The sequence below is a fragment of the Meriones unguiculatus genome, chromosome 2, assembly GCF_030254825.1.
Source record: "Meriones unguiculatus strain TT.TT164.6M chromosome 2, Bangor_MerUng_6.1, whole genome shotgun sequence".
In the NCBI taxonomy this organism is placed as follows: domain Eukaryota; kingdom Metazoa; phylum Chordata; class Mammalia; order Rodentia; family Muridae; genus Meriones; species Meriones unguiculatus.
The window spans coordinates 54,780,832-54,792,579 of record NC_083350.1 but is presented as its reverse complement, the minus strand read 5'-3'; the positions used below and the strand labels follow the sequence as shown (position 1 = coordinate 54,792,579).

Sequence of the window (11,748 nt, the reverse complement as noted above, 5' to 3'; positions counted from 1 at the left end):
CCACAGTCGTTCATTCATGAAGGAAATGAGGATGTAAATTAAAACAAACAAGCAAACCTAGAAACCTTAAATTTCTACCATGTTCAGTTAATACAATCAAAAAGAAGCAAACTACAAACCAGCAAACTATCATAAAACTTCCCTCAAACTTAGTGTCCTGTAACAGTGGCAAATATTTATTAGATTATACAGCTTCATATTCAGTTTTATGAATGGCATGATTCCTGGTGATGGTCCATTTATCTTCAGTGAAGATGTTAGTCAAATACTGCGTGGTGGTAGCAGCTTCAATCCTAGCACTAAGGAGGCAGAGGCAGGCAGATCTGTGAGAGTTCCAGGGCAGCCTGGTCCTCAGAGCAAGTTCCAGGGCAGCCAGGGCTACACAGAGTAACCCTGCCTCAAAATTAAAAACAAAAACAAAAACAAAAACCACACACACAAACACAACAAAAAACAAAAACAAAAAAGCTGCAGTCATCAGAAATCTTAACTGGGGTTGACAGATCAGCTTCCAAGGCAGTTAACTCACAAATCTGAGAAGTTAGGGCAATTGGTTGAAGAGGCCTTCAGTTCTTTAATGTGTGGAGTGCTTTTGAGGCAGGGTGGAGCTAAATTTTGGCGATGCAGCTAACTATGAGTCTTCCTTGCTCGCTTAAGTAACTTCTTAGCTCTATTTCATAGTTGTTCAAGTTGGACCATACTAGGATTGTTACTTTGGCCCATCATTGCTTCCTTATACAGGGTGAGTAGGTATTTTTTTTTTAAACTTTACATCTGGAAAAGTCACACAAAAGAGTATATGAGGGATGAACACCAGGAAGCAGTAGTCATTAGAGAATACCCTGGGATCTCAATACCATGATACGCCAAGTCAATCATAAAACAAATTGTTAGTCTTGTTACATAAAATACTAAGAAACTGTAATGTTTAACCTTTAAAATGTTCATGCTGGAATGGCGGCATGTGTTTATAATCCTAACACTGAGGCAGGAGACTGAGGGGCGTACGAAGGTCTCATAAGGATTCTGTCTCAAGAAAGAAAGTGTTAGCTCAAAGTGACACCATGACAAAGCCATACACTTGCCGAAATATTATGCGTCCCCAACTCACTGACTCAAGCTGAAATTTTCATTTTTCAGCAGCATACTGCCTCTACCATACTAGCCCAAGTCTATTTCTCCTTTGTAGTTTGAGCTTGGTTCTGGCGTCTTTAGCGGCATCTCTAAGGGACAAGGAAAATCTCTAATTTCCTTCCTCTAATCAGACAGCAATAGGAAGTATAGCAAGTAATTCAGGAAGAAGTCAACTCTGGCTGGCTTAAAATTGCATAAGTCCCAACTAGTCCATAACATTCCTTTCAAATGACACAGCCCAGCCATTAACACACATCTCTACTGTAACCATGCTGCTAGATTTTCCATAATAATTCTTTATTTTTTTAATTTAATTTTATGTATATATTTATTTATTACAATTTATTCACTTTGTATCCCATTTGCAGCCCCCTCCCTCGTCTCCTCCCTGTCCCACCCACCCTCCTTCTTCTCCCCTATGCCCTTTCCCTGGTCCCCTGATAGGGGAGGACCTCCTCCCCTTCTATCTGACCCTAGTTTATCAGGTCTCATCAAGGCTGGCTGCATCATCTTTCTCTGTGACCTGGAAAGGCTGCAGCCCCCAGTGGGTTGTGATCAAAGAGCCAGCCACTGAGTTCACGTCAGAGACAGCCCCTGTACTCCTTACTAGAGAACTCACTTGAAAACTGAGCAGCCAATGGGCTTCCTTTGAACAGAAGGTCTAGGTCCTCTCCATGCATGGTTGGAGTATTGGTCTCTGCAGGGCCCCCTGGGCCCAGGTTTTTTGGCTCTGTTGTTCTCCTTGTGGAGTTCTTGTCCCCTCTAGGTCTTTCTATCTCCCTGTTCTTCCATAAGGATTCCAGCACTCTGCCCAAAGTTTGGCTATGAGTCTCAGTATCTCCTTTAATATCCTGGTGGGTAGAGTCTATCAGAGGTCCTCTGTGGAAGGCTCCTGTCCTGCTCCTTGTCTTCTCTTACTCCAGATGTCTACCCTAATTGCCCTTCTGAATGAGGATTAAGCATCTTCCCTAGGGTCCTCCTTGTTGCTTAGCTTGTTTAGGTGTTCAGATTTTAGTATGTTTATCCTATATTATATGTCTAATATCCACTTATAAGCGAGTATATACCATGTGTGTCTTTCTGCTTCTGGGATACCTCACTCAGGAGGATGATCTTTTCTGGTTCCCACCATTTCCTGCAAATTTCATGATTTCCTTGCTTTTAATTGCTGTATTTAATTGCTGTATTCCAGTATTCCATTGTGTAAATGTAGCGCTCTTTCCGTATCCATTCCTCTTTTTAAACTGTGCTTCCCTGCCCAGCGATCAGAAAACTTACCAGGAAGATAAGAAAGTGACAAGATACACAATAGCCTTCTCTCCCAGAGTTTCATAAGCAATAATAATTGCTGGGAACTGATACAGAGGGGTAGCTTACTGCAATTTAGAAGCTCCGGGGATGCACCTTTTGTGAGCTGTCGTCACCCACGCTAGGGTAGGACTTTTGATGATACCGCTGCCTTTGAGTTGTCCACGCTTCCTTAAGTCATCCCCAAATACTCATAGGTTCGCCAAGCAGGATTTGAGCGGAAGTGTTCCTTTTGTCTTTTCGTCTAGGAAGATGGGCATCTGTTCCTATTTCCCCAGGGAAAGTATCACAGTATCGCAAAGAAAATACAACTGTCAGACTTTCCTAAAGCCAAGCTACTAAACCAACTTTGCTTATGTAATCCTGGTGAAGTTAGGTAACATCTGGGAATCTTGGGGTCTTTATCTAATGACTCTAAACCCATCATATGACCCAGTGTATTCTCTTGAAAATATAGCTGCTGAGTTCTTAGATCTCCCATCCTCCATCTGTCCCTTTGTGACCCCTCTCCTTCTTCCTCTTTTTGAAATTTTGTGCTGGTCTGGATTTTGGCACTAAACAATTTTGCAAATGTGAGCAAGTCACTTAAGCTCCATAGACAATTTTTCTCCTTTATGAAACAGTAGTATAGTTTTCGGTTTAAACGCCTCCTGACATGGTTTGATGACATTTTTTAAAAATGGATACCAAATGGCTGTGTGCATGTACTGACCTCACTAGGAAAAATTTCAAACCCTCCAAAAAATAATCATATATTGAAATTTTTTGCTTCCAATAATAAAAAATAATAATCTTTTTTTAACACCGGAGTGAAAACTTCTTTATTTGTTTTGCTTTTGGATGTTTGTGTGGTCTCTCCCTCTGCCTCTGTCTCTTTCTCTCTCAAAAGAAAAGAGAAAATCAAAAGATACAACTGAGCTAACACAAAAAGGAAAACTAATAAGACACACACACACACATATGTATATACCAAAACAAAACAAAAGTGGATAAAAAAAAGCATGGAGTGTATTTTTCACTGGCCAACTACTCCTGGATACAGGGCCTTCCCTGGAGCATGGTTGATATACGAGTAATACTCTACTCTAGAAACCTGATTGATTTTCCTTTTCCCAGAAGTTATCATTTGCTGAAAGCTTGTTGGTTATGGGTGAGACTTTGTTGACTTCTCCTTCTTAGTGCTAGCATTTTGTCTGGAGCCACACAAGACCGGCACAGAAAATGTTTGAAAATATACATCTATTATAGTCTGGCAGTGGTAGCACACACCTTTAATCCTAGCACTCGGGGAGACAGGGGCAGGCAGATCTCTGAGCTCCAGGCCAGCCTGGACTACAGCAAAGAGTGAGCTCCAGAAAAAGAAAAGAAAACAAATAAAATACGTACATATATTTATGGTTATGTATGGGTGCTTTTAACTTTGGTCAGAGACGTTTTTGTTTGTCAGTGGGAAGTAGACAATGTAGATACAGCTGCTGAAGGTGCTAAGAATAATTGACTGGATCCTCAGCCCCAATTGTGACATCTTTATCTACCCCTCACTCCTCACCAAGGCTCAGGGAGCATTACAGGAGAGGCAGGAAGAATTTAAGAGTCAGAGGATGAGACTGAATGATGTGAAATGCTGTCTTTTGTACACACAAGCTATCACACTTATGGACTCAGAGCAGCCCACAGTAACCTACACAGGATCAAACCAGCCAGAATCCCAACATGGATGGGATAGATGCTGTCCAGGTCCCATCTCTTACCAGGGAGCTTTTGGCAGTGGATCGTTGTTAGAGATGGGAGGGAGAATCGTGTTCTGAGGACGAGATCACAAGTAGGTTTCCTGTACGCCAGTGCCTGGCTCCCAGGCCATATACACTTCGGACACACTAGCTGGTGTTAGTGGGTTATTCATGAAACAAAAGAATGCAGTTGGGAGGGGTGCGTTAGGGAGACACTGCGGGAGGGAGGAGGAGGGAAATGAGGCATGAATATGATACTATGTCATTTTACACCTGTGACATTCTCTAATATCAAAGAGTTGCGTGTCACAAATAAAGTAATGGGTACATACTTCTGTAACTCTGATACAAACAGGAGATAGAAAATGGAAAGCCGGGCTGGAGAGATGGCTCAGTGGTTAACAGCACTGTCTGCTCTTCTATAGGTCCTGAGTTCAATTCCCAGTAACCACATGGTGGCTCATAACCACCTATAATGAGATCTGGCGCCCTCTTCTGGTGTGCAGGCACACGTGCAGAAAGAATACTTTATAAATAATAAATAAATAAAAATTAAAAAAAAAAAGAAAATGGAAAGCCACTTTGGACTATTGACAGTGTGTGTGTGTGTGTGTGTGTGTGTGTGTGTGTGTGTGTGTGTAGATCATAAGACAGTTTCCTGGAGTGGATTCTCTCATTCCACCCTGTGGGTTCTGGGGATTAAATTCAGGCTTGCCGTAGGGCCTCTACATGCTGAGTGATCTGGCTCTTTCAGAAAATTTGGAAAATTTCAGTCTTATACCAACACACATATAAATAAATGACAGAAGGTTGGAGGGAGAGAAAAGGATAAAGAGAGAAAGGCAGAGAGAGACCACAGAGACAGACAGACAAGTCACATTATGTAGCCCTGGGTGGCCTAGGACCCACTCTGTAGGCCAGGCTGGCCTTGAAATCACAGAGATCTGCTTGCTTCTGCCTCCTGAGTGCTGTGATGAAAGGTGCGGGACCCCACAAAGGTTAATATAATTAATTGTTACATTATTTTATAGTTTCAACAATTATCAATTTTTTTTTTTTTGTATTTGGTTTTTTGAGACAGGGTTTTTCTGTGTAGCCTTGGCGGTCCTTAACTTGCGTTGTAGACCAGGTTGGCCTTGAATTCTAAGATCCGCCTGCCTCTGCCTCTCTGAGTGCTGGGGTTACAGGCATGCGCCACTGACCCCGGCTCAATTATCCATCTTTTTTTTTTTTTAAATATTTATTTATTTTACATATAAGTGTGCTCTATCTGTAGATCATTTGCATGCCAGCAGGGGGCATCAGATTCCAGTATAGATGGTTGTGAGCCACCATGTGGATGCTGGGAATTGAACTCAGGACCTCTGGAAGAACAGACAGTGCTCTTAACCTCTGAGTCATCTCTCCAGCCCTCAATTATCCATCTTATTCCAACTAAACCTAGTCCCATTCCCAATTACGCAGATGTAAATTCTTATACATCACATTGTTTTCCCAATCAGGTCTCTACTTACTTCAAGCTGGTGTAGAGCCTACTTTACAGCCCAGGCTGGCCTCAGTACACCATGCTAGTCCTTCTACCTGCTGCTGCTGAGATTACAGGACTGTGTCACCACAACAGCTGCTACATCATATATATGTACGTATGTCAGTGTGTGTGCACTTATAATTTTAAAAGCAATTACTAACAATTAAAATTAACTTCAATTATTTGTTTGTTTGTTTATAGGCAGGGTCTGTCTATGTAGGCCAGGCTGGCCTTCAATTCAGAGATCTGCCTGCCTCTGCCTCTGCCTCTGCCTCGTCAGTGCTGGGATTAACGGCATTTACTACCACGCCTGGCATTAACTTCAATTTCTTAACAAATATCCTGTGATCTCTTACTCCTTTTACAATCCCTCATCCATTTAAGTCATTTAAGTCCTTTCCACGCTATTGTGTATTTTACTTCGCTTGTAGCTGCGACTCCAGCACCCTGCCGGGCTACCAATAGGAAACCAAAGCCACCGAGAAACAAGCCAGAAAAATGCAGCTAGAAAAATGAGACTCGCGGAACCAAAGTTGCACCTGCCCTGCGGGCTCCGAGGGGAGCCAATTTTGTGTTACACCAAAGGCAGTCCGGGCTAGCACAACTGGCACCGGATCCCGGAAGCAGTCCTCAATCTCCTGCTCCGGCGTTGGCTCTTCCGTGAGGTGTGCTCTAGCTCCTCGTGAGCGCTTTCCACCCTGCCGCGAGCTGAGGGGAACCCCGGCTGTGGCGGAGATGGAGAACGCTGTGGAAGGCCGCACGGGCAGCGTGCTGTTCGCGGGGTTCCGGGCCTTGGGGCTGTTCAGCAGCGACATTCCACACGTGGTGCGGTACAGCGCGCTCAAGCGGCGCTTCTACGTGACGACTTGCGTGGGCAAGAGCTTCCACACGTATGACGTGAGTGATTTCCTCCACCCGCTTCCCGGGAACCAGAGCTGCTCCAGTGTGGTTCCACTTTCGCCTCCCACCTAGTTAGGGTTTCCCTTTTTTGCCACCCTGCCTTACGTAATCCCTCCCCGTTGTGCTGTCCTCATTGCATCCTTGTGCCTTTGCAGTCCACCTGGGGGCGAGTTTCGGAGGTATCCTCTGGCCCAGGGGAAAACTACTGGAGAACATCTCGGTCATTTGGCAATACGTTTACCTACCCCTAAGGATGTAAACAAATAAAGCAGGACCCATTCCTCGTTATTTTTTTTTTTTCCACAAGAAGACTCCTTAGACATTTCCTGTATAATTGGCCATAAAAAAAAAAAAAAAAGGAAATTCAGAATAAATCACAGTGGAAGAAATAGATAAAGATTGAGGGAACCCGTTCACATTTGATAGCTATCCAGTTCCCTACGTTTTTGAACATTATAGCACAGGTGAAACTGCAGAGACTCGAGGTTGGTTTCATTATCTGACAGCAAGCTGAGTAAACTAGGAAGTATGCCTTAGGAAAAAATTAGTTACTTGCCGAGGCCTTTCCTCTTTGTGACGGTGTTTTACTTTTAATATAGCCTATCAGTTGTTGCAATCGTTTTCTGTTTGTTTTTTTTTTAATGCAAAAAAGATGTAAATTTTTAATAAGGACATCTGGAGGTTGGGAGGCAGATGAATTAATGCCAGAGTAGGTGTGGCTGAAGAGCTGTTGGGTTTCTGAAAGCCTGGTTTAGGAATGTTGAGAAGAGTGGGTTGCAATGAGGTTATTTACCCTGAAAGAGAGTGTATTGGTGCTTCCTCCTTGCTAGCCAACTTTGGGCCTGCTGAAGCTTCCTAGCTGAAGTGTAACTATTCCGTTTCCCAGTTAAGAGTTCTTGAAATTCTCTTTGGTCTGGTGCTCTTTAGACATAAACACATTTGCCCCTACTGTGCTTCCAAACAAATCCTGTGGTTAGAAAAGTAATTGAGCTCATGGAGAAATTTTAAGAAAAGTAATTGAGCTCATGGAGAAATTTTAATAAAAATGTTCCCTTTGCTTGTCTGTGTATTGAAGTTGACTGGTAAAGAATCATTGAAGGTCTCTTTTTGGTCGCATTTTTACGTTTACTCTTTCCTTACAGTATGATCTGTTTGACAACTGTGCCATTTCTACCAACCATACATTGTCTAAAAGTGGAAATAACTTGAGAGTAAAAATATGAACCTTTTGTGTTCAAGTTACTGATATGCTCAAGACATTTGTAAGCTAATCGGGTCTACCATTTCTTTCTCTTCTAGTGTTGATTATGCTGTCAGACTTCCTACAGATTAGCTTATTAAACAAGAAAATTAGACCGGTTTTTAGAAAGGACATAGTTTGGGTAGCTAATGTTAACTGAACATTAACTGTATCATTGTCTCCATTCTGTTTTATAGATGTTTACTCAAAATCTCATTGAATGCGCCTATAACATGCAAATACATTGTAATCTCCCCCCCCCTTTCTTTTCCCAAAAGGGTGGAATTTGAGGCACACAGTAGTTAAGTAAAATTCCTGATGTCACAGCTGGATTACTACCCACATACTAACATCAGTGAGTTACAGTGTACAAACTAGTTATGCCCACGTGGTTTACATATTTTTATAAAGGTTGGAGGAAGATCAAAATTATATGATGACATGAAAACTATGTAAAAAATGAGATTTTAATGTTCACGCATAAAGTTTATTGGAGTCCACCCAGGCACATCTACTGTGTGTATTTGCTTTCATGCCACAGTCAAAATCTGTGTTACCCAAAAAGCCTAAAATATTTACCCTTGGACATTTACAGAAGCTGTTTATCTCTCTCCTCTCATCACTTCTGGCAAAACAGGTGAAAACACAAGCATTATTAATTTTAAAAAGTTAGGATCAGTAAGTATCTTTCTTAGGAAAGGACATCATAGCAAATTTATGTAGGGGGTGATGACCTAATTTGGGAGTCTTAGGTATTGTAAATTGGTTTTGTTAATGAAAATGTGTTTAAATCTTCTTTTCTGTTTTAAAAACAGGTTCAGAAGCTTAGTCTGGTTGCAGTAAGTAAGTGTACTTTCTTGTGAATTTGTTCATGTTTGCTATATTTAGATTTTATTTTGTCATAAATTTAAAGGGCAGGACAGGATCATGTTTTATTGTTAGTTGTCATTTCACTTAGTTGTAGTTTATCAGAACTTGTTTTTATGATCTACATGAGTTTTTTAATGGCTTATTTTTCCCCCTGTGGGCATTGCACACACTAAGCAGATATTGTGCAACTGAAGTCCGTCTCCAGATGAGAACCTATGCTTAGCAGAAGTACAGGCTTTTGGTTGTTGTTTAATACTTTTCAATTGGAGTATTCTGGATTCAGGCACTTTATCAGAAATAGCAGTGAGTGAGATAATGCTGAATTCTGTGCTGTGTGGAGAGACACAGCCTGACTCCTGCAGGTGACAGCTTTGATGGTTTGGTAAAGGTAAACTTGTGAGGAGGCTTCTTTTTAAATTACCTTCTTCTAACTACTTACCCTGTAACATGCATGGAGACAGATTGTCCCTTCATTCTTCCGAATGTCTCTTTTAGCACTCACATGGTATTTGCCTAAATCAGTTACGAGCATGGTGTGTGTGAGTGTGTGTGTGTGTGTACAGATGAAGTAAATTTAATGGAAGAACTGTAGTCACTGAATGTTCAGGGTAAGGGGAATAAATTGCAGGCTCTCAGTTGTGGGGAAACTGACTACCTCTAGGGTCAAAGGAGCAAGGCACAGAGTAGTGATGTTGGACCCTGGGGACTGAAGCCGTGGAGGAGAAAGGAATTTAGTTATGGAAGGACCAACAACTGTGTTGATTTCTTCTAGAAAAAAGGGGTCTCAATTCAGTTTGTTGTTTTCAGTGAGAAGTATGCTTACTTTTCTGAAAGCTGTTTAGTAGACTAAAGGATTTGGCAGCCATGAGAGACTGGTTTTACCTTTAGATACAATTCTGTGAGATGGAAGACTTAAGGAATTAATTCATTGTATATGTGTGTTTTGTTTTGTTTTAAGTAAATAAGCAGAAGAGAGTGAATTAAGTTGAGTAAGAAAGTGAATTGGTATTTCTACAAAAAAGTACTGTTGTGGAATTTACATCCCCAAATGGAACACACAGGATAAAAAAATATTTAAGACTATCATCTGTCTGCTAAACTCTTTAGCCGTAGGAGAGGAATGAGAAATAAAGGGTATTATGATCATGTCAGAGAAAGAGGACAGGTAATCATGTGAGAGTGGCTAGAGGTGATAGGCATATTCACTTTGGAAAAGACTGAGTAGAAACCATATTGTCTGTGATTATTTTAGGGTCAGCATATAGAATACTGTACACACTTTGTCAGGGTTAGTCCGAGTTGGGGTGGATTTAAAATATTTTGGAGTTATTGATGGACTTTACGTTGTCTTAGATGTTCAGTTGTGCCTACTCGATGCCCATCTACCAGAAATTTGGATATAAAGTGCTGATTTTTTCCAGTTTCTCAAAAACTCCTTCTTTAGAATTCTGTTATGCCTGCATACCATAATATAATACTAAAGTCAAAATTTTATGCTGATTCTCATTTTTTTAAATATATAGTTTTGAATTGTAGTCATGAAGGTATTTTATGTGTATTTAAGGTTTCCAGTCATTCCACAGTCTTAACAGTGCACATTTCTTTTGTATTTCTTCCTAGGTAATTCTGTTCCCCAGGAAATCTGTTGCATGGCAGCTGATGGGAGGCTAGTCTTTGCTGCGTATGGAAATGTTTTCTCTGCGTTTGCCCGTAATAAAGAGGTTTGTATTGGGAACTACTTCAGCTTTAATTTAACCTGCTTTAATTTTTTTTATTATGACAGTTTCTAGAGGAAGAAAAGATAGGTTTCATGAGAGAGACAGAGAATGTACATGTGTGTGTACATGCGTGTGTGTGCGTGCAGATGAAGAAAATATAATGAAAGAACTGTATTCACTGTATGTTCAGGGGTTAGTGGTGCAAATTAGAGACAGGGAGACAGCAGGGACTATGAGCTGTGGAGAAACTGACTCCTTCCTGTGCCAAAGAACCAAGCAAAGAGTACAATTATTGGATCATAATGGGGACTGAAGCCCTGGACGAGAAAGGAATTTAGTTATGGAAGGACCAGCTACTGTGAAGTGTTTCTGTGTCAAAGCAGAAAGATGTAAGGAAAAAAATAGTCTATTATTTTTCCCAACTCATGTGGAAGTCACTAATGGTCAACTCTGTGGAGGCCAGTCTTCTGCAACATATTATTTCTCTAGGGTGCATGCTCTCGCTCTGGTAGTATTAGGGGAGGGGCCTGTGTATTGCATGCCACTTTTGTAACTGCAGCACAGGCTAAGCACTCTTTTCTGATGTCTTCTGACTCCCTACTTATTACTCAGTAGCCTAGGTAAGCAGCCGGAGAGGCCTGGTTCCTTATTATTTCATCATTTAATCTCAGCTAGTCAAAAGTTGGACTGAATTCTTTAACATGTATTTTCTAATTGTTAACATGCTTTCTGGATAATGTGATAGTATTACCTGATGGATCGAGTAATATGAATTTCTTTTAAACTTTGACATTACAGATAGTACATACTTTTAAGGGCCATAAGGCAGAAATCCATCTTTTGCAACCCTTTGGGGATCATGTTATCTCAGTGGACACTGACAGCACTCTTATTATTTGGCACATATATTCAGAAGGTAAGACTTTATTTCTTTACCTTGGGATAATATGCATACTTACATATGTAGTTAAAAATCCATGAAAACCTAAGTTCTATGCCAGAGTTTTTGCATACACACAATAACACACAGAGTTTAAGCATGTATGGAAAAAAGTTTCTACATAAGCAGTTTTACTTAGATGGTAAGCTACTTTCAACATGCCTAATATGCTCACCTCAGCTAGTACATACTCCATGGTAGCTCTCCAAGGTTGGTGACGTGTAAGGATGTGATTTTCTCTGTGAAATGAATTTGGATACACATTTACACCTAAGTCATTCTTGGGTAATATCAACTTTAAGTAAAGGTAATTATAATTGTAAACTTGCTGATCCTGTAATCTGAAAGAAAATATTCATCCTTTTTGAAAGGATGTGAGT

General features: G+C 40.9%; 1 protein-coding gene across 1 annotated transcript in view; it reads left to right on the top strand.

The window, feature by feature from the left end:
• The first annotated feature begins 6,300 nt into the window (after positions 1–6,300).
• The window catches only part of Wdr36 (WD repeat domain 36), a 31,064-nt gene continuing 25,616 nt past the window's right edge, over positions 6,301–11,748 (top strand). The window contains exons 1-4 of the mRNA XM_021663158.2: positions 6,301–6,597; positions 8,656–8,683; positions 10,331–10,431; positions 11,227–11,344. Coding sequence (XP_021518833.2) covers positions 6,436–6,597; positions 8,656–8,683; positions 10,331–10,431; positions 11,227–11,344 — 409 coding nt within the window. The 5' untranslated portion in view covers positions 6,301–6,435. The remainder of the gene's footprint in view (positions 6,598–8,655; positions 8,684–10,330; positions 10,432–11,226; positions 11,345–11,748) is intronic.